Source organism: Nyctereutes procyonoides, unplaced genomic scaffold (genome assembly GCF_905146905.1).
Source record: "Nyctereutes procyonoides isolate TBG_1078 unplaced genomic scaffold, NYPRO_anot_genome, whole genome shotgun sequence".
NCBI classification, from domain to species: domain Eukaryota; kingdom Metazoa; phylum Chordata; class Mammalia; order Carnivora; family Canidae; genus Nyctereutes; species Nyctereutes procyonoides.
In genome coordinates, this window is record NW_026575128.1 from 22,244,931 (window position 1) to 22,272,767 (window position 27,837).

Consider the following 27,837-nt stretch of genomic DNA (forward strand, 5'->3'; position numbering starts at 1 on the left):
AAGAAGCTTCTTAAAATCAGATTTCATTAGAAACGTGAAGAATTTCCTAATCTTTTAGATATCTTAAATATATATGTAAAATCACATGAAGAATAATAAAGTTAACTAGGGCCCACATCTTTAGGTTTAATTTAATATTCCATTTATGTAACTGCTGCTTCTGAAAGAATAAATTAAGAGAATTCCACCATTTTTAGGAGAACTGAATAAATCTGTTGCAAGAGGGTTCTCTTACAAATGATGGTATATCCTGCTTAACCTCAGCAAAACTGCCTTGGTCTCCACCACCAGAGTTCCTATAAAAGATGGAGGCTTCTGGTTTTATCCCACAACCCTATGGGATCTGTAGAATACTAAATCTCATACACAACAGTTAGTAAGGGTATTTACACTGGTGTGTACTGAAACTGAACATTAGGTAAACGAGAAGCATTTACTTTAAGATTTGTGGGCTAAAAAAAAAAAAGATTTGTGGGCTAGTGATCAATGCTAGGTTTGGGAAACTGGTAGCTATCAAACAACCTTTTAAGAGTGAGGATAAAAAATTAAAGTTGGCTTTCATCAGAATTTTTTTAAAAAGGAAAAAGGAAATACATAGTAAAATACTGAGGGTAATAGGGCATGAGATTAGCAACTCATTCTCAAACAATTTAGGGGCCAAAGTTCTCTATACAATACCTGTAACTTCATTAAGATTGAAATTGTTTTAAGAGGAAAATCAATGAACATATTAAAAAAAAACAGAAGAAACATAAAACTCATAAATGCCCTCCCACAAAATGCCATTGATTATATAAACTAAAAAACTTTTCTTAAATTTAGGCAATATGTAGCAGAAATTTTTTAAATACTTAAATACTTAAGCAGAAATTTTTTAAATACTTAAGCCCTTTTGGCCCAAAAGTTTATTACTGGAAACTTGGCCAAATAATTCAAAACACCAGTTTAGTCTCTAACAGATTTAATTCCAGTATTATTTACAAAAGTAAAAAAATTTTGACCACTGAGGATTTCCATCAGTAAGATATTTGTGTTAACTACTATACACATTAAAAAAAGAAAGGATACTCTAAAGTTGAACAAAATGTTTATCAGTTTTGCTTTTACATGTATCCATGTAAAATAACAGCTCTCTTTCTAAAAGCTATTGTTCCCTGGTGCTATTTGAGTATACCAGAGTAAGTGGCATGACCAAGAATTAAAATCAGGTTTAAACTCTTAATAAATATACTGTATTGTCTCTATCCCAATAAATTAAGCTTCTATCTTCACCTGGAGTATATCCAGGTTTACCTTCAACTTTGTTAAACAAAGAATACAAAGATACTTTAGACTATGAACAGTCCACACAGATACTGAGAGAAACATTGCTTGTTAGCTTACACCATGTTCTAACAGGGCTGGTACTTCTAGTAACATCAACCTAGATACAGAGGAACAGATAAATCTGCATCACTTCCATCATTCTTCACATCGGTTTATCTGCCTCAAAGAGCAGACAACAAAGGAGTTTTGCATCTGCATTTCCAAACTACTTCAAAATATTTTGCCTCTCTCTGTCAAATGCCTTTTTATCATAATCTTGCAAATTCATAGAGAAAATGGGGAGATGTTTGTACTGCCCAGAAACTCCTTTTAAAGTGGTATCAGAAGAAAATGCATTTTAAAAGCCAAAAACTGGAGGCTGGTTCCATTAGAAGAGCATGCAACTCTTGATCTCAGGGTCATGAGTCTGAGCCCCACATGGGTATAGAGATTACTTAAATACATAAATGGGTTTTTAAAATTTTTTAAAGATTTATTTATTTATTCAGAGAGAGAGAGAGAGAGAGAGAGAGAGAGAAGCAGAGGACACAGGCAGAGGGAGAAGCAGGCTCCATGCAGGGAGCCCGACGTGGGACTCGATCCAGGGTCTCCAGGATCATACCCTGGGCTGCAGGAGGTGCTAAACCGCTGCGCCACCGGGGCTGCCCTAAATTTTTTTTTTTTAAAGTCCAAACTGAACTTTGCAAAGACAACAGAGTAGCTTAAGGTCTCAAAATGTCATTAAATTCACATAAAATCAAGATCACTCTCAAATTACAGTTTAAACAATTCTGCGGACTAGTTCGCTTTAGGTAGAGGCATTCCAACACCATCGACTCCCAATTTCCTTTGCCATAAAAACCCCAAAATAACAGCTAATTTGAAATTGAGTTTGATTTGTATAATTACACAGAAGTACAGATGCTTCTGTGAATTCACAATACTACATATGGGCGGGGGGGCACCTGGGTGGCTCAGTCAGTTAAGTTTCTGCCTTTGGCTCAGGTCGTGATCCTAGAGTCCCACGATCAAGCCCTAGATTGGGCTCCCTGCTCAGCGGGAAGTCTGCTTCTCCCTCTACTCCTCACCTAGCTTGTGCTCTTCTCTCTTAAAGAAATAAAATCCTAAAAAACATACTACATATGGTATTTTGTTACTACATTAAAATATCTGACTTTGTATAAACTTGCCTATTCGGTTATTTGCTATGTAATTCTAATGCAAATATCAGACTAGAGCAGAATTGTCCACTCAGATTCACTAATTCTAACTTTATTAAAAGCAAAGAGGTAATTATTTTTCCTATTTCTAAATTATTATTCCTATTTCCTTCACCAGTCAGACAGCAAATATTCACTGATCAAGAACTAAGAACCAGAGCTTATAAGTCAAGAAGTATTTGGATAGAAGTTATAATCAATGGTTAAATACATTGAAAAAACTTAAATGGAGCTGATATAACCAAAAGGAGACTAGAAAAAATTATTAAAAGCTACTTAAAAATTATTATTAAAATAGCAACTGACATCCCAGTATTTTTAAATATTCATTTGTAAAATTAAAAAATTAAAAAAATAAATGTTTAGGGGCATCTGGCTGGTTCAGTTGGAAGAGCATGTGACGCTTGATTTCAGAGCTCACAATCAATAGTAACTCATAAGAAAATAAATTTTTAAGATAATTTTTTAAAATTAAATTTAAGGGGCGCCTGGGTGGCTAAGTTAAGCGTCTGCCTTCAACTCAGGTCATAATCCTAGGGTCCTGGGATTGAGCCCCATCTCTGACTCCCTGCTCAGTGGGGAGCCTGCTTCTCTCTCTCCCTCTACTGCTCCCCTGCTTGTGTGCACTCTCTCTGTCAAATAAATAAAGTCTTTTTAAATTTTTAATTTAATTTAATTTAAATAAATACTCACTTGTAGCAAGTAGGAACTGCCTGGATCTAATAAACTGACAGCTTCATTCTGCATCGTGTTCTGTTGTGTAATTGCATCTTCGCGTTTCCGTTCTTTCTGCCCTGCTTCGTCATCTTCATATTCATCTAAGCACTGAAAGAAAGAATAGTTTCCATTTTATTTCCACATAATATTAACAGAATATTTTGATAGTATATGAAGACACATTTGATAGCACTAAAGAAATATCTGGGCAAAGGTGGTCCTTTCAGCAATATATACATTTAATTCCTATAAATTAAATTATCTGCTTAAACACCAACGTCCACATTCAAACCCCTGACAACTTATCTTTTCTCTAGACTCTAAATAGCAGCGACAGGGCTTGCCTAAAGGTAAGATCTACTACTCATTCTTTTACATTCATTCAACAAGTAAACGAATGGTGTCTACCTTAAACAAGGCACTATTCAGAGAGTAACAAATGACACACTCAAGACACAATTTATAGTCCAGTGGGAAGTTAAGATTTAAGATCTAATTTATATGTAGATATAGATGCAGATAACTTAATAATAAAGGCCATTTTTCAGGTTAGTAGTACCTATGAATATATACCGAAAGAGTATTTTCACCTGGGGAAGAAGTCTTCTATAGAAACTCCATAGAAAAATTTATAATTTAAGGTGTAGGTTAAATTTGGAATTGCAGACATAGAAAAAAGAAAACTGGGCAGCCCCAGTGGCTTAGCGGTTTAGCGCCTGCCTTCAGCCCAGGGCCTGATTCCGGAGACCCGGGATCGAGTCCCACGTCAGGCTCCCTGCATGGAGCCTGGCTTCTCCCTCTGCCTCTCTCTCTCTGTGTGTCTGAAAAAAAAATAAAATTTCAGATGGTGGAAAGAGCATATGGAAAGGTTATTGCTAAAAAGCTGGATCAACACCTGCATTACCTCTCTCCCGACTCTACGTGAAAAAAAAATCGTAGAAAGAAACAAATTCTATCCATTACACCAACTGTGGAATGGGTTATCTGTTTCTTGCAACTGAACTCATTCTTAACCAATACTGCCCTAAAGGGTTCTGTGAGAGAGAGAGAGAGAGAGAGAGAGAGAGAGAGAGAGAGAGAAAGAGAGAAAGAGAGAAAGAGAGAAAGAGAGAAAGAGAGAAAGAAAGAAAGAAAGATAGATAGATAATGTTTCTGCAGGCACTCTGTAAACACTAAGGCACTAACCAAAGAAAACAGGACTTACAAATTATAAAAAGAAAGAAAAGGGTAGGGTACTGTGCAAACCAAGAAGGGACTCTGGAGTATGTGGAACAGGAAAGAACACAGTAGATGAGCAACACATGCAGATACAAGGTCCGCAATGGAGGATATGGAAGGAAGCATCTGAGGTGGAGTCTTAAAAATTAGGAAATGAGGGTAAACAATGAAAGGAGTGAGATTCCAGCGAATGCTCCTATCCTCCCAGTAATGGGACTGTGTGTACAGATGTCATCTGATCTTTGTCATGTCACTTGGTGAGAACTGGAACTTGGATATTTGGTACAAGAAAAATGAGGAGACCGTGGCTATTTGACTCTGACCCAGGAGACTAGCATGTTGTCATGATCCATGAAACCACAGCAAGCTAACACGGTTAGTCTGTAAGCAGGGCAAGACCTCAGACCTTGCAGTTCTTGACAGAGGTGAGGACTGGAAAAGCAAGTACTCTGATCACAAGGAACAGAAATAGTCGCAGAAGTATGAACTTTTCCTTCATAACACAGAAAGATGTTTCGGTCCTACAATTTCCTGGAATATGAGTAAAACATGATCAAAACTGATTTTGGGAATAGAACCTACATACAGCAGTTCAGAGTGGAAATTAATAGGGACCAAAAGTGGAGAGTAGACAACAAAAGAGATAACTTGATCCTATGAAAAGTAACGTATCCTAGGTAAAAAAAAAAAAAGAAAAGAAACAATAAGAAAAAAAATCTAGTAAGAGTACTAGAAGTTTAATTAGTCCTGATTAGAAAAAGAATCTCTTAAGACTCTTTAAAACCTTTCTCAGACCAACAGACGGTATCATGTTTAATGGCAAAATATCAAAAGAAATAAAAAAATGACTTAAAGCAAAATGAGATGTAAGACACTGATAATCCATTCCACTATCTACATAGTTGTCAATATTGTTCTGGAAGTGCTGATAAAACCAGGTAAGAAAAAAAGATTTCCGCAATAAAAAGAAGGCAAAATTCCATCCCTTCAGATGATACAATTTTGTTGATAACATAAAAATATTTAAAAATTACTAGAGTTCATTATGGTTTTTATAGAAGTATGCAAAAATAGCTTCCCAAAGTAACATCAATAGCCAACTAGATTGTAGAATTTCAATGGTAACTATAAAAATAAAGCAAAAAACTTTATGAAAAAAAAAACTACAAAGCTTTACTGAGAAATACAAATTAAAACCTATTCTTAAATGGAGAAAAACCTAATATTGTGAAGGTGTCCATTGTAAGTCCATTTAAAAGTTCAATAAAAATTCCAATCAAAATCTTAAGCAGAGGTGGATCATGTGGGTAAATACGTAAGACATCCAGAAAAATTACTTTTTAAAAAAGTTACGATGGGATCCCCGGGTGGCTCAGCAGATGAGCGTCTGCCTTCAGCTCAGGGCGTGACCCTGGGGTCCCGGGTTTGAGTCCCACATCGGGCTCCCTGCAGGGAGCCTGCTTCTCCCTCTGCCTGTGTCTCTCATGAATAAATAAAATCTTTAAAAAAAAAGTTATGATACTTCACTCTAGTTAACATTAAAATGTGTAAGACCACAGTAGAAACTGTGGAATCCAGGTCCCAGAATGGAAGAGAGAGTAAAGTAAAGGAACTCGTCAATACACAATAGTAAGAGGCCAATCATTTAATGCACAGTGGGGGCTGAGAAGCAAGTGTGTAAAATCTGGAAAAAATAAGGAGTGATCTCATTTCTAGCCTTCTACTCCGTGAAGGAATCATCTCAGTCTCCTGTACCTGGAGCCCTGACCGTAAAACCGTCAGCAGCTTAAGAACTCTTAAATCCTAAAGCAGTGTAGACAGCAGGTAAAAGCTGAAGCGGGTAGCCGTGAACTCCCTGAGCACTAGGACTTTATTTATCTCTGTTTTCACTTCCTGAGATCCAGTCCCTCAGCACTGACCTCCCCTCCTTTCCCTCACCAGCGCATTAGAAAGAAGAAGAAGAAAAATTCAGTGAATGCTTGGTAAGTGAATGAATGAGTTACCAAGATGAGACAAATCAGGGAGATGGGCGGCATCACCTCAGGTTAAAATGGAATATTCTTTTCCATGGCGACACTGTCACTCACGGACCAGGGAACCTAGTCATCACACATACTATCTCATTTTACATTCCAGGCAGCTTTGAGAATAGGGATTACTTGACGAATCACAACTTCCCTCCAAGGTTCTTCTAGCAACTGGTACAGTTTTTTGTTTTGTTTTTTTCACAACAAGCATCCAACATATATATATATTTGCATCCTACATATTTTTTAAGTTATCTTATGTGACTGCAATAAATACTCCTGGAGGAATACTTTGGTGGAAATGGTGATAAGTAAGAATAAAAACAAAAGAGAACTGAGTTACTGGACCAAGGTTGGTTAATACATTTTCTACCTGTATTTCTTGCAAAGATTCATGATTCTCTAAGTGCACAGCTGAGGGCATCTTTAAGGGAGACAGTTATTTTTGGTTTTAAGATTTTTTTTTATTTGTAAGTAATCTCTACACCCACCATGGGGCTCAAACTCACAACCCCAAGATCAAGAGTCACATGCTCTACTGAGCCAGCCCGGTTCCCCCACCGTAATTTTTAAATAAGTACCAGCAAAAGAGAACCAAAAAGAACCCAAACCTTTTTAAAAGTCTCTTTCTACTAATAAATAAGCTTCTTATCTGAGAGAGAAAAAAATGAGATGAAAATAGATGCTGATTTTATAATTATACCAGTAACGTGGAACTGAATGCCCTTTCTCTCTTCCCAGCTCTCATTTCTAGATAAACATTAATCATGTCAAACTTACTCTCTTTTTACATAGGTTAGAGAGAGAAAGAACTGTATGAGAACTGGGTTAACAATTATTTTAAATTGAAACTAAAAAGCCGCTTCTTATAAATTGACATTTTAAAAACAGAAATGAGAAGTATCACTGATTGTCACCAAGCTCTTTGCTATTCCCAAAACTGCATTTTAGAGCACCAATATTTTGGCAAATAAAACCCCCGAACAAAACAAGAGTATGATTTTCATTCCTAATAACAAATTACTAACATTAACATGCTATAATATGTTCTAAAAATTATTCAGATTATTGCTACACATCTGACAGTGTAGCCAAGTAAAAAGGAAATCAGGACATTTTTAAAGTCCTATTAGTTGAGACTCAAAAAATGTAATTCACAGGAATAGAATAGGAAATCCAGAAATAGATCTAAATTCACAAACTGAGTTTACAGTAAAAGTGGAAACTCATACCAGTGGGAAAAGAGGAACTTTTTGATATGCGGTTTGGGGATAACTAGAAAGCTGTATTTAAAAAGATGAAATCAGATTTATTCCATGTATCACACACCAGGATAAATTTCAGTGCATCATTAAAAATGAGCAAAAACAGACACTCCACCAAAGAAAATACAGGTGTTGTGAATAAACACAGGAAAAGAGGCTCAGTAGAATTAGTTATTAGGGAAATGTGAAATAAAACCAGAATGATCAGAATTAAAGACTGATAATACCAAGTGTTTTTGTTTTTTGTTTTTTTTATGTATTTGAGAAAGAAAGAGAACATGAGTAGGAGGAGGGGGGCAGAGGGAGAGGAAGAGTGAGACGCAGGCTCCCCAGTCAGTGGGGAGCTTGATGTGAGGCTCGATCCCAGAACCCGGGATCATGACCTGAGCTGAAGGCAGACACTTAACTGAGCCACTCAGGCGCCCTGGTAATATCAAGTGTTAATGCGGATTTCAAACAAATGAGTATCACCTATCCCACTGGTAAAAAAAAAAAAAAAAAATAAAACTGGAAAATAGTTTGGCAGTTCCCTATAAATTTAAATATACACTTATCATATGACCCAGCAATTCTACTAGTTAACCAAAAGAAATGAAAACATGTTCACTCAAAACTTGTACAAAAAAAAATCAACTTTTTTCATAATAGCCAATAACTGAAAATTGTTGAGAAGTCTACCAACTAGTAATTAGATAAACAGTAGTAGAGCCATGTAGTGGAATACTAACTCAGTAACAAAATACATGAAATCTCAAAAGCATTATGCTAAGTGGAAGGCATCAGAAAACAAAGATTATATAATGTATGCTTCCATTTACATAAAATTCCAGAGGAAGCAAAATCCTAGTGACAGAAAGCAGATCAGTGGTTGCCAAGAGCTGAGTGTGAGAGGATGGGGCTGACTAGAAAGGGACAGAAGGAGTGATGGAAATGTTTTATACCCTGATTCTCAGGATGGTTTACCCAGATGTGTATATTTGTCAAAATTCATCAAAATGTATTTTTCAAACAGTAGCATAATATTGTAAATATATGACAATAAATGACTTATAAAAGATATAGTGGTGGAGGTATTGAACAAACAACATGCTAAAAAAGAAAAAAAAAAAAACCTGAACCTATATCTGTTTAAGTTTCTAGATCCAACTACTAATTACAGAAAATAGAGGGGACATAAAAATATATTCGAGGGATCCCTGGGTGGCGCAGCGGTTTGGCGCCTGCCTTTGGCCCAGCGCACGATCCTGGAGACCCGGGATCGAATCCCATGTCGGGCTCCTGGTGCATGGAGCCTGCTTCTCCCTCTGCCTGTGTCTCTGCCTCTCTCTCTCTATCTGTGTGACTGTCATAAATAAATAAAAATTTAAAAAAAAATATATTCGATAACTACCATGGAGATGCAATCATGAAAATCCAAATAAAGCAGGGGTCAGAAAACTGAAAAAAACAAGGAAATATTTTAGTCTTCTGGGCTACATAAGATCTGTTGCTTTTTTTTTTTTTCTAAACAATCCTTTAAAAACAAAAACCATTCTTAGCTCTGTCATACATACTGAAACAAGCCTCTACTAGGGCTTAAAAGATAGCCAGCTTTTACAACTAAAAAACTGCAAGAGAAAGGGAGAGAAGAGACTCATAAATGTGAAACTCAAAGGACACGTGAATCAATACCGACATACTGACCTCTCTGCATCCTCATTAAAATAAAACATTTTTAAGGGATCCCTGGGTGGCGCAGCGGTTTGGCGCCTGCCTTTGGCCCAGGGCGCGATCCTGGAGACCCCGGATCGAGTCCCACATCGGGCTCCCGGTGCATGGAGCCTGCTTCTCCCTCTGCCTGTGTCTCTGCCTCTCTTTCTCTCTCTGTGACTATCATAAATAAATAAAAATTTAAAAAAAAACATTTTTAAAATTTCATTTAAGAGACAGTTTGGACAATGCATATATGGTAAAAGTAAGTCTCAGGAGTTTCATGAGATTAACTTTTTTAGGTGTAGTGATTTTGTTTTAAAAAAGGATTTTGGGATGCCTGGGTAGCTCAGCGGTTAAGTGCCTGCCTTCGGCCCAGGGCGTGATCCTGGGGTCCCGGGATCGAGTCCCACGTCGGGCTCCCTGCTTGGAGCCTGCTTCTCCCCTCTGCCTGTGTCTCGGCCTCTCTCTCTTTGGGTCTCTCATGAATAAATAATAAATAAAAATTTTAAAAAAGGATATTCCTTGTCTTTAGATATACTTATGATATATGCTAAAATAATAGGTCATCTGAGATTGGCTTCAAAATAACACAAGAAATAGAATGGGTAGTGTGTGGTGGTCCAGATAAACGTAGCCAGAAGTTGATGACCACTGAAGCTGAAGGATGGGTACATGGGGGACTTCATTATACCATTTTTCTTATTTTTGCATACAATGAAAAGTCCCATAATAAAGTCTTAGAATAGCAATAAAATTTAGCTGATCAGGACTAAATAAAAGTAGACAAATATTTTATTCTATGTAGTATAACACTTCTGCCTCTGGAGAGCAAAATGATGGAGTATTACAAAGTGTTTTCCAAGAAATGGGAAATGTTTGTAATTTCACGTAGAGTGGGGGAAAAAAGATACAAATGACACAAAGAAAAATACACATTATCTTTAGATCTTTTTTTTTAATAGTTGTCTGTAAGGCACTATGTTTCATTAGAAATTTTTTTTAATTTTTATTTATGATAGTCACAGAGAGAGAGAGAGAGAGAGGCAGAGACACAGGCAGAGGGAGAAGAAGGCTCCATACACTGGGAGCCTGACGTGGGATTCGATCCCGGGTCTCCAGGATCGCGCCCTGGGCCAAAAGCAGGCGCTAAACCACTGCGCCCCCCAGGGATCCCTCAGTAGAAAATTTTAAGAGAAGATCTCAGAGTCTGGAATCCAGAGCCCTAGATTCGAATCCCGAGTCCGTCACTTAGAATACTTAATCGCGTGAACAATTAAGTACGTTCCAGGTGTGCAGGGCCCTGTTTAGCACTAACATCTAATATCACGTAGAATTCCCACAAAGACCCTGCGAGGCGCCTACCACTTTGCAGAAGAGGAACCTGAGGATTAGCTCTAAGAGGCTCAGAGACAGGAAGCTGTCAGGGAAGCGGTGCGACCTGCAGCCTAACCCCAACTCCCTTCCAACTGCCAAGCTGCACCTACTCCCCGGTCACGGGGTTCACGTAGAACAACCCAACCCACGATTTTTATGAGGAAAAAGAAAACGGAATGGAAAATATCAAAGAACGTTGTTTTTTGTGTGAGACTTTTGCTTCGGGTCATCTGTGAACGCGCTGGCTCCCGCATGCGGAGCCCCACAGGCTGAGGGGAGCAGCGGTCGGACGGCGGCTGAGCGGGCGGTTGCCTACCTGTAGTCCTACGCAGGTGTGTTCGGATTTCCTCCTTCGTTGATTTTTCGGAGACTTCCTGGAGGAACCCCCCCAGGCCTCATCTCCGCATCCACCTCGGCCAGGCGGCCGGCCCAGCTTCCTCAGACCTCGGCCACCTCCGCACCCTCATTTCCACCTCGCTCCGTGCGTTGACACCTGAGCCAACCCTGCACCTCCCCCCCCCCACGCCGTTCCACTGTACCCTGAGTCCCTGCAGATTGAGAGTCTGCTCTCCTCGGCTGCAGAATGAAGTCCCTGAAAAACCCCTCTCCGCGGCAGCCGTCTCAGCCCTCTCAGCCGAACGTACCGGAGTCTTGAGCTCCCCGGCGCTCCCGGCTACCCTCGAGCGCTAGGGTCGCCTGCGGCGCAGGGCCCAGGGACTCTCCGTCCGTCGCTGCTACTCCCTACAAGGCATGGAATTCTGCAAAGGCACTTTTGGTCGGATCGAGGACTAAGGGATGCGACTAGTTTATGGGTCAGGAGCGTGGGGGGAGGAGCCTGCAGTCTGAAAAATTAGTCCCTCAGAAAGACCCGACCCACGTCATTCAACCACACAACCTAACCCTGAACAGTCCCGCAGGTGAGAACCTACGGATGATTATCTGAGCCTAACCACGTATCACCTCTGAAAACCTGTGTGTGTATGTGGTGTGTGTGTTTGGGGGGCGGTTGGATGCAGCACCTTAAAATATATGTAGATTTTTCCAGGATGACCACTATGTCCTGTAAGTGACATTTTGTTAGTGACCTTATGAAAAAATTTGCCTGGCATTTCAGAAAATGTCACTAACAGCCAAACTATTCATGGTATTTGAGTCGTTAATAAGGCACACTTTTATCACTCCAAAACAAAGTTTGAAAGCCGCGGCACTGTGTTCTCCTAGCTCTGAGACTCTGCTTGAGGCAACAGACGGGCCACCACAGCAGCAGCAGCGCCACAGCGCCACAGCGTACGGCACGGGAAAGGTGGCCTGCGTAGTACGCTGTCAGTGTCTGCTGGACCGAATCCTGGGGCGCCTCTGAAGGCCTCGACTAGACTGCACCAGGTAGCGAAGGGCCCTGGGACCAAGGGGCAGGTGTGGCTTCACGTCCTGGATACAAAGCAACCCACCAAGTATCCCTCAATTTCTACAAATGAGAGACACTCGTGTGTACGTGTGAAACAGGCCCATCAACTTGACTTGGGCATCTTAAGGCCTCAGTTCCTCACTACGACTCAAATTCCTATTACCACACCTCAAAGGTCTGTTTTTTTTTTTTTTTTTTCCATTTCAAACTCATTTCCCTTTTTATTTAATAAAAGTCCAAGAGACCATGACATGGTTTGGTGTTCAATAAAGGAAAGCCTTGGGGATACCTGGGTGGCTCAGCGGTTGAGTGCCTGACTTCGGCCCAGGGTGTGACCCCGGGGTCCCCAGGGTCGGAGTCCTCATCAGGCTCCCTGCATGGAGCCTGCTTCTCCCTCTGCCTGTGTCTCTGCCTCTCTCTCTGTGTCTCTTATGAATAAATAAAATCTTAAATATACATATTAAATAAATAATAAATATAATTTTATTAAGGTATTTTTAAGTGCTTCTAATATATGGAAAACAGCATACTCCATAGGACTTTCTAGTTACATTAGTAGGAATTTTTGAACAGTAGAGCTATAGCTAAGCATAACAGATAATCACCATTCACAACTATTACTTATCTAACACTATGCATATAAAACAAAATGCAGTTTAAAAAATTTTGATTCAAACACAGTAAAAGTTGTTAAAAATTATTTTTGTTAAATATAAAAGCTTAAGCCAAGTTTTGTGACTTTGATATTTTGACAGAATAAATTTGTGGTATACTATCTAGTTCCTGGAAGAGTTCAGCTAGATAATGCTTCACATTCCTTTATATTTTTCCACATCTGTTCTCTTTCATAAGTGATGAGTCTTATAAAGAATGAAATAATTCATTCATCTCCAAACAATATTGAATAGTTCATAAAACCCATTAAAAAATGCTACTTTCTGGGACACCCGGGTGGCTCAGCGGTTGAGCATCTGCCTTCGGCCCAGGGCATGATCCTCGGGTCCTGGGATTGAGTCCCACACATCGGGCTCCCTGCATAGAGCCTGCTTCTCCCTCTGCTTGTGTCTCTGCCTCTCTGTCTCTCATGATTAAATAAAATGTTTTAAAAAAAATGCTACTTCCTTTAATTTTCAGAATCCTCCCCCTAAATTTTAATATTCTCTTCTATCCAAATGCTAAAGTCTATGTAACATATGCACATCTGATCTTGAAATAATCCACACAAATTCCTTAGGTGTTCTGGTTTTTCAATAAATTTTTGCAAAGTATAAATACTTCTCTATAAAGCTCTAACACCAGGGAACAGGGCAACATTTTCTTCATATGAATCAGAATGAGGACAAAAATAACAACAGAACTAAAATGAAATGCATATTTCAAACAGCCAAGTAAATTTAACTATATCTATGTATAATAAATCATATAAATGTGCCCTAAAAGCATGCTGGATTGTCCTTTGTACTTAAAAGAAAATTAAGTAAGCAATCCTAGCAAAGCTTTTAGGGAAAAGAAAGAAAAGCTATATAGCTCCAAGAGAAAGAACAAAGTTTCTATTTAGGATCACACCATTACAAACCATGAATATGGGTAAGTGGCTGTGCTTTCCAAAATGAAGTTGCCATATCCCTGAAAGGCATGAGAGAAGTTGAGATTTTCTTCAGTAAGGCCATGTCAATCCCATTAGTGCTGCTGTTTATCTGCCTCCCTCCCTGGTAAATACCCTTTCACATCCTCCATTAGCCCTTTATCTAGCATATACCAGTCTGTCATCACTCAACCCCTGCCTAGCTTTTCCTTACCTTCCCTCCCCTGCTCCTGAGAGGTTTATTTTGAATGGTTAAACAAAAGAAACTTCCCAACATAACAAAAAGAAAACGGAAATAAGATCAAACAAGTAAGTATCTCTACATGAAAAGAGTGAAGGAAAATGAACAAATGATGCCTGTCTTCACTCATCAGGTGGTTGAAAAAAAGGCATGTTATCTGTATCACAATGACTAAAAACTACTACTATTACTAGTACTACTGCTACTACTACTACTACTACTACTACTACTACTACTACTACACACACACACACAGTATGAGAACTAAATGGAGTAAATTCAGATGTATGAAATTTCCAAAATAAATTATTAAATAATTCAGTAACTGAATTAGTTATGCTTTCTAACAACATTGAAACATCTAACAGAAGTACTCTGATTTCAGAGATTAAAAAGCTGAATTTACAATAAATTATTAGCATTTTAAATTAAAAAAAATCATATTTGTAAGGAATCTCAAAATATAACCGTCCAAAATAACAGGAAATGAGATCAGAATTTCATTCTTACAGTTTTAAAGCACCTTTCTCACCACTAGAAGCTACACCAATACCATCAGATACAACTCATCCGTGGTCAGACCCAATCACACCATCTTGTGCTGGGATCCCACTGGACATCAGGGCAAAGCAGCGTTAAATGCTTAAATAGCAATATTCATGATTAGACAGGTAGTACTCTCATTTTCAGCCATTTCAACTAATATTAATATTTTTAAAAATAAAGTTTTTTAAAAATAATTTAAAAACTGTCGTTAGATACATTTACACAGAAAATGACACTTTTCCTGATTATAAAATTAATGTACATGACCAAAACACTTAAAAAAAAAAAAAAAAAAGAGGAGCACCTGGGTGGCTCAGCTGGTTTAGTGTCTAACTCTTGATTTTGGCTCAGGTCATGATCACAGGGTCCTGAAAGCAAGCCCTGCATTGGGTTCCACGCTCAGTGGGGAGTCTGTTTATCTCCTCCCCTCTCTCCCTTGCCCCCCCCCAACTCTCTATAAAATAAACAAACTTAAAAAAATTGGCAAGTTATCACTCTGGTACAAATCTTCTACTAGGTTTTTTTTCTTATATTCAGGTAATTACAGGCATCCTGTTAAGGTGTATTTGTATGTTTCTTCGTTTTCAACAAACATTTTGGTAGCTGCATGGTATGATAGTTCATTATGAATACATCGTGATCTGTTTAACCATAGCTGGTTGTGGGTCATACAAGCTGAATCGTCTTTCACGTAAATTCTAGTGTACGTCTCTAATTTTCATGGCTTTTTAAGCATGCTGCCAAATCTTCTGCCAAGAAAGTTGTCTCACCCTTATTTTTAACTCTCTCCAAACATATTAGGCAAACAATGGTTTGATGGAGCCCTGGTCAGCAGAATGAACTTGTGTTATCTTTACTGGCTTTTCTTTTCTTTTTTTTTTTTTTTTAAGATTTTACTTTTTTATTCATGACAGACACACAGAGAGAAGCAGAGACATAGGCAGAGGGAGAAGCAGGCTCCATGCTGGGAGTCCAATGAGGGACTTGATGCCAGAACCCGGGATCACGCCCTGGGCCAAAGGCAGATGTTCAACCACTGAGCCCCCCAGGCGTCCCTTTACTGGCTTTTATGTACCTTTACTTTCTTCACTATGTCTTCAAATTTTTATGCCAGCCTCTTGACTTCCCTAGTATTTCTCAAAGCTCTTAATACAAGTAAGATGGTAACTTCGGTCTGTCATACAGCCAGTTTTTTTCTAGCTCACCTTTTAATTCTGCGTAAGTTTTCCTTTTGAAACACATATACTTTCTAATTTTTACTATCTCATTATTAACTTTTTAACTCATCTCACAATTTGTCATATAGTCAGGCTGGAAACAAATGTGTTTCCTTTTTTTTTTTTTAAGACTTTATTTATTTGAGAGAGAGAGTGGGTGCCCACATGTGCAGGTGGGGCAGGGCAGGGGGCGAGGGAGAAGCAGGCTCCCACTGAGCAGGGAGCCCAATGTGGGCCCTATCCTAGGATCACGACAGTTAACAGGATCTAGTAAATATATGGCAGTTCTATTATTATTCATTCTTAAAACTCTCTAGGCCATTCCCAGCCAACACATTCTCCTAGTAGATTATTTCAATACATTTGAAGTACTATATAAATTACTTGGAGAAAACTGACATTTATTAGCTCTGTGACCTTGTAAAATGGGGACAACAGCAGTGCCCACACAATAGGGCTGTTGCTATATACGCTAGCAGTGAGTTAGAACTAAGGAAATGAAAGTAGATATGGACAATGGATAGACACGGCAAACAGAAGTAGAACTTGACTGGACTGGCAGAGCCAAAAGCAATCAAGTAGCAGCAGTAACAAGAGGACTCCTAATCATCTAGCTCATGGTGTCATTCATGCACACAGAAAATTTAAAAAGGGAAATGAGTTTGGCGTTGAGCATTTGAAATATTTGTGGGAGATGTAAAAGGAAGGAAAAAGACCAAAGTACAGATTAAAGGCTAAACCTCTTCTAAAACTGCAGGGAAGGTTCTCAATATGAATCTAAATGCAATAAGTGAGACAATACTAATACAGGCGAAAAAAAAATTGAGGGAATTCTGACCGAGGGGTTCTCTAGTTTCTTCTTTGAGAAGTTAATTATGCTTTTCTGCTGACAATCATGGGTAGAAGTTTAGGATAAGGTAATGGGTGTGAGGTGAGTTAAAAGTTTAAAATACCTATAGTAGGAAACATAAAAGTGAATGAAATAAAAATATGAAAAGGACTTTCAGGCAAGAGCTGAGGGTCTAGCTCAGCATGAAGAACCTAAGACTTCAAAACAGCGCTAATCTCTGGTATCAGGTGTTACTACTTTAGAGCTCACCAGGGCTAGGAGTCCAATTCTATAGTGAAAACTTATTTATCAAAATTTTCTGGACATTCTGGGTGGCTCAGCAGTTTAGCACCATCTTCAGCCCAGGGCGTGATCCTGGAGACCCGGGATCAAGTCCTGCATCAGGCTTCCTGCATGGAGCCTGCTTCTCTCTCTGCCTGTGTCTCTGCCCCTCACTCTCTCTCTCTCTCTCTCTCTCTCTCTCTCCTCTCTCTCTCTGTGTCTCTCATGAATAAATAAAATCTTTAAAAAAATTTTTTCATCAAGTTGACTATTTCTGGAGTGAATGTGAAAACAGGTCTTCCTTTATCCCTCAATTGTTGAAACAGGTAATTCAGAAGCAAGTCCTGACCAGCAAGATAGTGACTGTGCGGTTATAGTTGAATATATTAACTATATTAGTATCATTTTCCATCAATATCTGACTCCCCTCTGGAATCTTTTTAAAGTTACTACAGGATCATACTACTTTTAGGTGGAAATTCTTTCCACAGCTTTATATTATACACTTTCTTCTATTATCTACAACCTAGGTCTCAACCTAATTAGACTTGTACTGATGCTTATTAGCAGTAGGGAGTAATAGGCCTGGGTATTTATAACATAAAAATTCCTCAACATGAGTCACACAAACAATACTAGGAAAACAAACCAGACACCAGTACAAGAGACTATCTTCCGAAGGAATTATCAAAACAGAAAAATACGCAAGACATATTCGATCTTAAATGTATCAATGATGGCTCTTCAGCATAGTGCTAAGATCAGAAAAATAAGCACCATACTCTTTAGCTCAATAGTTCACACATTATTGATTATAGTCCTAGAGAGCAATATGAATAATCAAAGAAAATGAATAATCCAAATTATCTATTTTTAGTTTTCAATTATTATCAGATTTAAACAATCCAGGATTCACAGGCTTTCTTCAGCTACATCCAATGATGCAATCTACTCTCATGGTAATTATTTGTTATCTTGCAAGATATCTGGGTAATATACTCAACCATTCTATGCTCGTTTTGTTCTTCTACAACATGGAGAGAACACCAGTAACTGTGCCCTCACAGAACTGTAAGGATTAAAGGAAATGATGTGTGTGGAAAAGCTAAGAACACTAACACACAGAGCACTAGGTAAATGTTCTATCACCGTGACTCCCGTCAAAGAAACTCAGCTGCACATTTCAACACGCTAATGACAGTAATAGTTAACTTTTACTGAACACCTACTATGCACCAGGCATTTTTCTAATAGTTCAGTTAATCCTCACAGGTAGGTACTATTACAAATTTATTTGGTCAATGCTGCTTCCACTGGAATCTCCTCCTTACTTCTCTATGCTTCCAACCACCAAGTACCCAATTCTTCCACATTGTAGGAATATATATATTTATTGAATGAAACCTTGCCTGTTTATTTCAAATGTAAAAACCAGATTTTATAAGTTCCCAAATCCTTAACCTTTAACTCATTCTAGTTCCTGATTACGTACTTCTGCGCTGTTTCTTCCTTTCATGTTCCCTACTTAATCAGACGTAGACATTCAGGTTCCCTAAGGCAGGGACCTCATCCAGTATTGTTTGTGGATCCTTCAGTCTCTTGTCACTAATACCTACATAATGGGAACTTAACAAATACAAATGTATATATCCTAACTTAATATTTCCGGAGAACCTCTTATATTTTAAAATAATTTTAACAGCAAATTTATTCACTTACTCAAGGACATTCCTTCTGTTTAAAGATACAATTCAAAAGATCCTCAGGCATATAGAAATAACCTCTGGTAACCACTTTTCTTTTTTATTCCAATTTCATTACAGATTCTAATGAGAAACACGGGATTTTCAAGAACTCTCATACATACCATGCTCTGAGAAACACTATACAAATGCAGTAAAGCCTGTTTCTTCAGCACTTCAGCACTGAACAAGCCAAACTTCCCTACGTCCTAAGTAATTAATATAGGTCACCGTCCACCTCAAATCCTCTCCCCTCAAATAATGAAAAGTAGTGATTAATAAATTCAGAGGACTTAAAATTAAACCTAAAAAGACGGGATCCCTGGGTGGCGCAGCAGTTTAGCGCCTGCCTTTGGCCCAGGGCGTGATCCTGGAGACCCGGGATCGAATCCCACGTCAGGCTCCCGGTGCATGGAGCCTGCTTCTCCCTCTGCCTGTGTCTCTGCCTCTCTCTCTCTCTCTCTCTCTCTCTCTGTGTGTGTGTGTGTGTGACTATCATAAATAAATAAAAATAAATAAATAAAAATTTAAACCTAAAAAGACTGCAGGCAGAAGTTTCAACTTTTAAAATAAGTTATGTCTTTCTGGTTTTTGTGAGAATGTTTATTTTTAAAATCATTTAGAACTTCCTTTGAACTACCTATTGAGATTTTGGGACGAAGGGAGAGAAGAGACTATGGAACGGAAGGCAACCTACCACATGTTGAGATTTCTCCAATGCAATGTGCTTTTTCCGAGAATTTAGAAATATTTGGATAAACACAATGACAGGATAATTTGTATACATACTTGAACAAAAGGAATGATAGCACTGAATCCTTTGGAACTGAGTAATTATCCTGGAATCCCTTTTATGCTTGGAGAAACAAAACCAGCAAACAGCTTCTCTCTCTCTATTTTAGCCACAATTTTCAATAAAGAACATTACACCATTTGGTCAATACTACTAAAAAGAAATTACTAAATAAGGGAAGGGTATAGGAAAAGGAATCCTAGAGAAGAACAGCTTGAACGTCATAGTCTTGCTAAGTTTCCACTTACACAGCACAAAGCTCTGTAGAGGCTCCACAGAGAACCTACCTTTTTGGCTTCAGTCTTCTTTTTTCCTTTAGAAACATTCATCTAACCCCTCCTTAGGAAGCTTTACATTTCCATTTCCATTTCTTTGTCCTCTCTCTATATATATTCAATCCATTAAGAATGGTTTCTCTTACAAAAAAATAAAAAGTGTATGTCTATATAAAACACACTAAAACTGACCTTGAATGTAAGCTAGCACTTGGCACAGATGCTGGCACACTACAGGTATTTAAAAATTAAGTAGATGAATGAATGACTTAACAAGCGAACTAATGATTCCACTTTTGCCTAGCATGCCCCCACCCACCGAGGCTCTTCCTTAGTCCTAGATCCTCCATTTCGCTTCCATCCCTTGGCCCCAAGACTCAAAGATTCAAGTCCTATTTGCTGTACCTTATTCTTCTATCCAGGCCTACAGTCACAGTAGGCAAGCCAACCTGCATAACCAAAACCTTGCCATAACCTTGCCAAAAAGGCAAGCCAACCTGCATAACCAAGGGATTCTGATTTCCTGAGCTCTTTAGTACTTTGGGTACCCCTATCTCAGGCAAGAAGGAGACAAAGAACCTTGGAGAAAGAGTGCTTGGGGGCACAAGGATGCGGCTTAAAGGAAGTCAATCCTAGAAGAGTTTGACAGGTAGGGATCCTGGATGATTGCTTATGAGTTATATGTACCTGAGAGCCTGAGATCAAGAGGAGTAACTACAAAACTACTGTTTTGTATTAGCAGGGGCTAGATGGCTGGTAAAGAAAATAAAGGGAGAACCATAAATTTAATCTCAATTTTGTCTAATTACCATATAACACCCACCATTCATTTTACTCTCAATCTTGTTAGATAACATGAAACTCTATTTGTGCCCTTAATTCTCAGACTTTATTGATTATACATATACAGTTAAACTTATTTTTTCTAATTTGTTAGTAAGTGATCATGCTAACTCAAATGTAGTAACAACAGTACAATTAACAATCCTATATCACTTCTGTGTCAGGCACTGCTTTAAGTGCTTTTCAGAGAATAATTTTTTTAACCTTCACAGCCCTGTAAGATAACTACTATGATTAATCCCACTTGACGAATTTGGCAGCAGTTAAGCAACTTACCTAAGGTCACAAAGCTAGCAAGTGATGGAAGTGTAATTTGAATTCAGACAATGTGGCTGCAGAGCCTAGGTTTTTAACCACTAAGCCATATTTATGATTCTGTAGTGACAAGATTATTCTCTGCTCTTACAAAAATAAAAAAAAAAGTCTCAAATACAGCACATATTGTATACAATGTCTATTAACAAAATTAAGAAAATCTAATGATTTACCAAGGGGAACTGTCTATCTCCTCTCCTGAGCATTCTGAAACATCATGCATATTTATCTGAGATGCTGTATAAGGTGAAGGTGGAGGAGAATAAAATAATAAAATAGGAAAAACCTATTTCATTAAATCAAAGATGCCACTGATTGAAAACATACCATTATTTTACATGCCACTCACCAAAAAATTCTGCCAAATATGATACAATGTTATTTTAAAACATATCTTAAATAAAAAGTGAACAAAGGTATAATTATGTCAATGAGCTACAGTCATTTATCAAGGAAACGTCAATATACAGCTGCTTAATAGATGAAACCATGTAAAACAAAAATATTATTTCTTGAAATCTGCTATATCATTCTAGGAGTCTACATACATAGGAGAAATTAAAGATTTGAAAACAACCTAAGACTCGGGCTTAAACTGAAATTGTAGAGAATTTCAAAAACTATATGAAAAATTGGTTTACCAACCATATGCCTAGATTGGCTGGGGCTTCCATAACAAAGTATCATACAACACATGACTTAAAGAAGAGAAATTTAATTTTGTGACAGTTCTGGAGGCTGGAAGTCCAAGACCAAGGCACCAGCAGGTTTGGTTTCTACTGATGCCTCTCTCCTTGGTTTGCGGCCAGCTGTCTTTTCATGGTACCCTCACACGGCCTTTTCTCTGTGTCTGTCTTTCGGTGTCTCTCTCTCTCTTCTTCTGGACACCAATCATATTGGATTAATGCCCCACTTTTAACAATCTCATTTAATCTTAATAATCTCACTAAGGGCCCTATCTCCAAATACAGTCATGCTGGAGGTTAGTACTTGGTTGAGTCGGAGGAGACAAAATTCGGTCTCTAACAATATACAAGAGCTGATCTTAGTGGAACCCATTCCTAGAATGCAAAACACCATTGCTGTTACAGGAAGCTACTGCTGAGGTTAAGAGTATTCAGTATAGTCATTTCTATGTTAGGAGCAACAACTCAAACAAAACAACCGTAATAGTTCTTCATGTGAAACTAAAATAAATTATCCTGGGATTTTTAAAAATTGTTTAAAGCTCAAAAAAAGTGCCCTTATTTCTGGTTCTTGCTATATTCTCACAGAATCAATTCACGTTTTATATTACAATGGCAAATACTGCTTTCAGGGAATTTTTGCACATTATTCTCTATATTACTTAAGGGTAAGAATCACCATTTACCTTTGACTCACTAGCACCTCACAAAGTGCCTGGCATGTAGTAGCTACTAAATAAATAAATATCCGAAGGGGAAAACTGGAGAAAGAGAAGAAGAAAGAATTTGTCAATTTAGATACAGCACTCTTAACTCTTACCAGCTTTTAGTAGATATTCTGCAGATTACTTGAACCAAAATGCTTAACATTCAGAGAAGGTATAAAGATACAGCAAATTTAAGGTCTAACACAGACCTCAGCTAGTTCTTAGTTTCATGTTACAACTCACTGAAGTAGAAAGAAAATCTTATAAACAAAATGTCAGCTCCCCCTGAATGAGCATTTAAATGTTATTTGAAAGCAGAAAACAGACACAGTTTAGAAAGACTTTTCAAAGCTTAGGGGGTCTATTTAACTGCCAGTAAGTCTACTAGTTCAAAAGCTGGTTTTTGAAGCCTGTTAATTCTACTGTTTCAACAAGAAACTTTTACAAAATTTTATCTGCTTTGTCCCCCAAAGGGCCTTCATAAACACATATAATGCCTCCTCTAAACCCCTAGATATTCAGAAACCTTCCACTAAATAAGCTGTCAGCTCATTCAGGGTTTATCATTTGAATGTCTCCACTCTACAAGGGGAAAAGTGGAAGCACAGAGTAGGCCCGAGATAGGTGAAAATAAATATTCTTAATGGCTACCTGCTATTTTTCATCTGTCAAGGAGTATCAGAATGTATATACAAACCAAAAATAAAGCAGTATCTAAATATTTGGCTGAGGAGCATCTGGGTGTCTTAGTTGGTTCAGCATCCAACTCTTGGTTTAGGCTCAGGTCATGATCTCACGGTGGTGAAAGTGAGCCCTGGGTCAAGCTCCCTACTGCTTGAAGATTCTCTCCCTCTCCTCTGCCCTTACCCCCAGACACTGGCACGCTTGCAGTAGCTCATGGGCACTTAAAATAAATGTTTAGTTGGGGTCTTAACCATAATAGATACATGAACAAAAGTGGACTACTTTTAGTTTATTATTTGTGTTCATGCTTCTCCATAAATTTAGACAAGTATGAAAGCAAATAGTAATAACGCCACTTTGACTTGACACATCTGAATCAATGAACATTAACACACAATAGTTATTTAGAAAGGAAAACATTCCTTCAGTACCAATGTGCTTATTATGCGGTTTCTTGTCTTTGTAATTGAAATTTAAGATTTGTTTAAATTGCCAAAATCCCATATCATTGAGTTTTAGTTTATTTTAAAAGGATCCAAAGTTCTTGATCTCGTATGTCAGAAGAACTGAACAAGACTTCTCTAATGACAGAGAAAACAAAAATGCCTACAGAAAATGGTATGTTCATTTTGTCTTAATTCTGACATTTACTGAAAAATGTTCTTGTACAGCGTACTTTTCAAAGCCTTTCAAAGAATGATAATAATATGTTTTTCCTATTACATAGTTCAGATCAAATTATATGCCTAACAATTACAAACATGAAGTACTTATTTACATACCTTCTTTCGGGGCTCAGAACACATTTCCTATTGACCAAATCACTTAATGCGAAAGATTTAAATAAAACGTTAGGTAACAAAAATCCCATTTCACCTTAGTTGTTTTCCTATTCTCTTTATCAAAATACTTTCTGAGCCATATCCTTAAATATCGGTATCCTCATTATCCCAATTATAGTGTTGCTTTGTAAAATTTGAAGGCCCATGGAGCCAATTCAATGTTGATCTGGTTGTAGCAATTCAAACAGCTCCTTTCAGTAGCAAGCCCAGTATCTCAGAGCTGCAGTCAGGTTCTGCTAGCAGGTACCCTTAAACTGGTCTCTCTAACTCCTGAGTCCCAGTGTCCTCGACCATAAAAGGGACCCTTTTATATAACATTTAGTGATGTTCAAATGAAATCATGCTTATTAAAAACACTTCATAAAATGTTACTTGTTACACAATCTAGTGGATACCTCATTCCTTCAAATATTTACATGCAGGGCATTGTGTTAGCAATGGGGACTGAGAAATAAACAAAACAGAAAGAACCCCTCTCTTCATGGAACTGAAATTCTAGCTGTGGAAATAATTAATATATTTAATCTCAGTTTCCTCCCACTAAAAGTGACAATGAAGAAATGATAAAAAGATACTAGCACATAATGACAAAAAAAAGTGAGGCAACAAAATGAGAGATGACCGCTAAAATCCTGGACCACAGAAAGCAGATGGGCAACTGCTGATAGATAAAGCTGAGATCTACATATCAATTAAAAAAAGAAAAGTATACTAAGGAATTGAAGAAAAGGCTTAGGAACTGTTAAGTACTAAAGGCCTCTTGCCTCTAAGGCAAGAGGGTGGGGGATTGGGCAAAAAAAGGAGGAATACTGAAAATCCTGCCTAAAAGAAAGTTAGGACAACTTACTCCCTACCCTCCTCAGTCAACTATCTTCTCCCCAACAGAGGGAGGTTTACTCTCTACAAATACTGAACCAAAGAATGCTGGGACTCAGACCTTAGTAACAGTCAAGGGTGGAGGTAGGGAATGAATCACACTGAAACCAGGAATGAACATCTGTACGTATAAAACAGAGTCTTTTTTTTTTTTTTGAGTCATTTTTTTTTAATAGTGTCATTTAAAAAAAAAAGTGTCCTTTTCAGTCCCCTTTCACCACATGGATCTCAAAACATCAAAATGAAAAAAGTATAACAAGTACTCCCCATAATTTCAGACTTCTCCAACTTACTAAATACAGTATTTATAATTATGCTTCTTGTTCACCAAAAAGCCGTATTTCACTAACAAAATAATATTTTTATTATGTTCAAGTTTATATAAAAAGAGAACATAAGGAATCATTTTTAGAGATTAGAAAAACACCCTGTCAGGGATGCTTTAGGCAATGAGCAAAAAGGTAATCTACTCAATCTTAAATAGCACACAAATGGTTATATAGTTATTTTAACGTACATTAGAAAAAATATTGCTAGTATAAAATTCACAGATATTATTGCTTAGTCAAGGCTAAATTTAAAAAAATATTACTGTAGGTATTAACAAGATACTTTGCAGAAATAAGAGCAGTATGTAAATATCTAAAGGTTGAGGCACACTACTGTAGACGCAGTGACTAAACTGGCTGGTGAAGTTAAGACCAGATAAAATTCCTTCAAACGCCAAGGATTTCTTAATTATGATTCTAAAAACATTTTTAATAGGGGTGCCTGGCTGGCTCAGTCCATAGAACTGATGCGACTCTTGATCTCAGTGTTGTAAATTCGAGCCCCATGTTGGGTGTAGATTACTTAAAAAATAAAAGAAAGGATCTAACATTAGACAAAATTTATTCTTTGAACTACAGTAATTTAAAATTTTGAAAACAGGGCACCTGGGTGGCTCAATTAGTTAACCATCTGCCTACAGCTCAGATCCTGATCCCGGGGTCCTGAGATCGAGTCCTAACCAGGCTCCCTACTCAGCAAGGAGTCTGCTTCTCCCTCTCCCTCTACCCCTTCCCCCTTCATGCTCTCTCTCTCTTGCTCTCTCAAATAAACTCTTTATTTTGAAAACAAAATAATAATGAAGAAACAAGGAAGCACTTAAAAAAGGTAGAGGAGAATTAGAAGTTATATTAATAGGGACTACCATTTACTGAGGTTCTATTATATATTTTGAGTCAGACGATAGAAACAGGCAGTCTTTACAAAACTTCCATTAACAGGTTAAAAATCTAAAACTCAGAGATGAAATAATATAGCTGTGATCCCCGTGGGGGTAAGGTGAAGGGGAAAAAGTTGAGACATAAGGGAAAACATTATTTGATAACCAACTAAGCATCACAATTAAATTCTCATTATAGTTTTCTAATATTCCTAACAACCAAAAATACTTATGAAAATCCATACAGTAAATGACCAAAGACTAGTTGGCAAACAAAATGGTCAATAAATTAGATTTATTACAATTAACATTCCAAGGAGATATTATCCCCAGAAAAACCTTCAATTTGATAGAATAGATTCATCATGTTTGTCTTATTGTAGCTGAGGATTTAATTACATTGCTGGTTCAGCCAATGAAGAGTCATAGCAAAAAGAATGCTCAAAACTTAAATGGTCACATATCTACTTTTCAATTAAACAAAGTCAAAAGTTACTGAGCAGCCCAACAACTTGGCCATATGCTTTATATTTCTATGACCTGTGTCCTTAAAATGTCAAAGGACGTTTAGCAGTTAAATTCTCTCAGTTTTCAGAAATCCTCCCATATTTGCATTATCATAAAAAGTAATAATTTTGTGAAACTGAAGGGAGACTCTGCTGTTCATGCTTTTAAAATGTGCTTTTAATTTTTCTGACTACTAAAGGCTATAATAATGTCACTTGGAAAACAGAAGGCTGAGTGAGCATCTGAGGGTAAAAAGGAATGTTTTCACAGGCACAGTTGGTAAATACCACTGGCTCTATCTAGATGAACATTCTTCCCTAACTGGAAGCCAATCACAATTTAACTTGAAAAATCTTGTTACATAGAGCAATGGGAGATCGTATTATCTCAATTATCCCTTCAACTAAAACACAAGAGGTTCAACTAATACTTTTTTTTTTTCCAACTAATACTTTAAACATTATCAACATCCTTTCCCTTTTACGGTGTTTCCAGCAAGCCCATACCCAGAGTTAAGACTTAGCTAAACTAGTCAAAAGCTGATTTTTATACTCCATGCTTTCCATTTAGATTGTGCAAACATCAATTTGCAAGTTACAATACAAGTGCTCTAGGGGAAGGACTTGCAACCCCTAATTCAAAGCTTTAATGTCAAAATAATCATTCATTGTATGCTACACAGCAATATTCAGCACAACTGAACGAGGCCAGTATGATGGGAAGAAATAATTCTATGCAATTCGAGAGTAATAAATCTGCAATTAGTAATTCTAATTGGATACTAGAGTAAATGATCTTGAACAGAAAGAACCAGGTGTCCAGGAGATGCATGAAGTATAGTCATATGAAATACACATTTTAAAAATTAAGCAAAATATTACATTTCTGAAATTTAAAGTATTTTCTTTCTTCTGACTTAAATTTTTACTCTGCGTGACTGAATGGCCAATACACTGTAAACATGAATTCGAAAACACCCGGTTAAGTAAGTATAAACATGTACGATCACAAAGAAAAGCATATTACAACCAAAAGAGAAAGAACTGCTTAAAGAAATTACGGAACACAATTTGCATTTGCAGCTTCCCCTGAATCCTCAATCCCGTTATTTTATTCTTCTATATCTTGGTTCAATCTCTCTGTATTGAGAGATGCTCCATGTGGTACCTCAGCTTCCATCTAGCCAGAGGGTCAGGCTATTGTCACCTCAGGCTGGACTAGCAAAACAAAGACTCCAGTAACAATAAGAAAATCGAGGAAGAAAAGAATAGTCCCAAAGCTTAAATTCCTTGGTCCCTTCCATAGCAGATTTCTACACCACTGTTCATATTGTAAAACACTAGAAAGGACCAATATGATCAGTATTTAAGATTTATGCTATAGGGGCGCCTGCATGGCTCAGTCGGTTAAGCGTCTGCTTTTGGCGCAGGTACTGAT

The 27,837-nt window shown here is 37.7% G+C and overlaps 1 protein-coding gene across 1 annotated transcript in view; it reads right to left on the reverse strand.

Moving 5' to 3' along the window:
* PAWR (pro-apoptotic WT1 regulator) overlaps positions 1–27,837 on the reverse strand; it is a 103,878-nt gene that overhangs the window by 34,210 nt on the left and 41,831 nt on the right. The window contains 1 exon segment of the mRNA XM_055341765.1: positions 3,219–3,350. Coding sequence (XP_055197740.1) covers positions 3,219–3,350 — 132 coding nt within the window.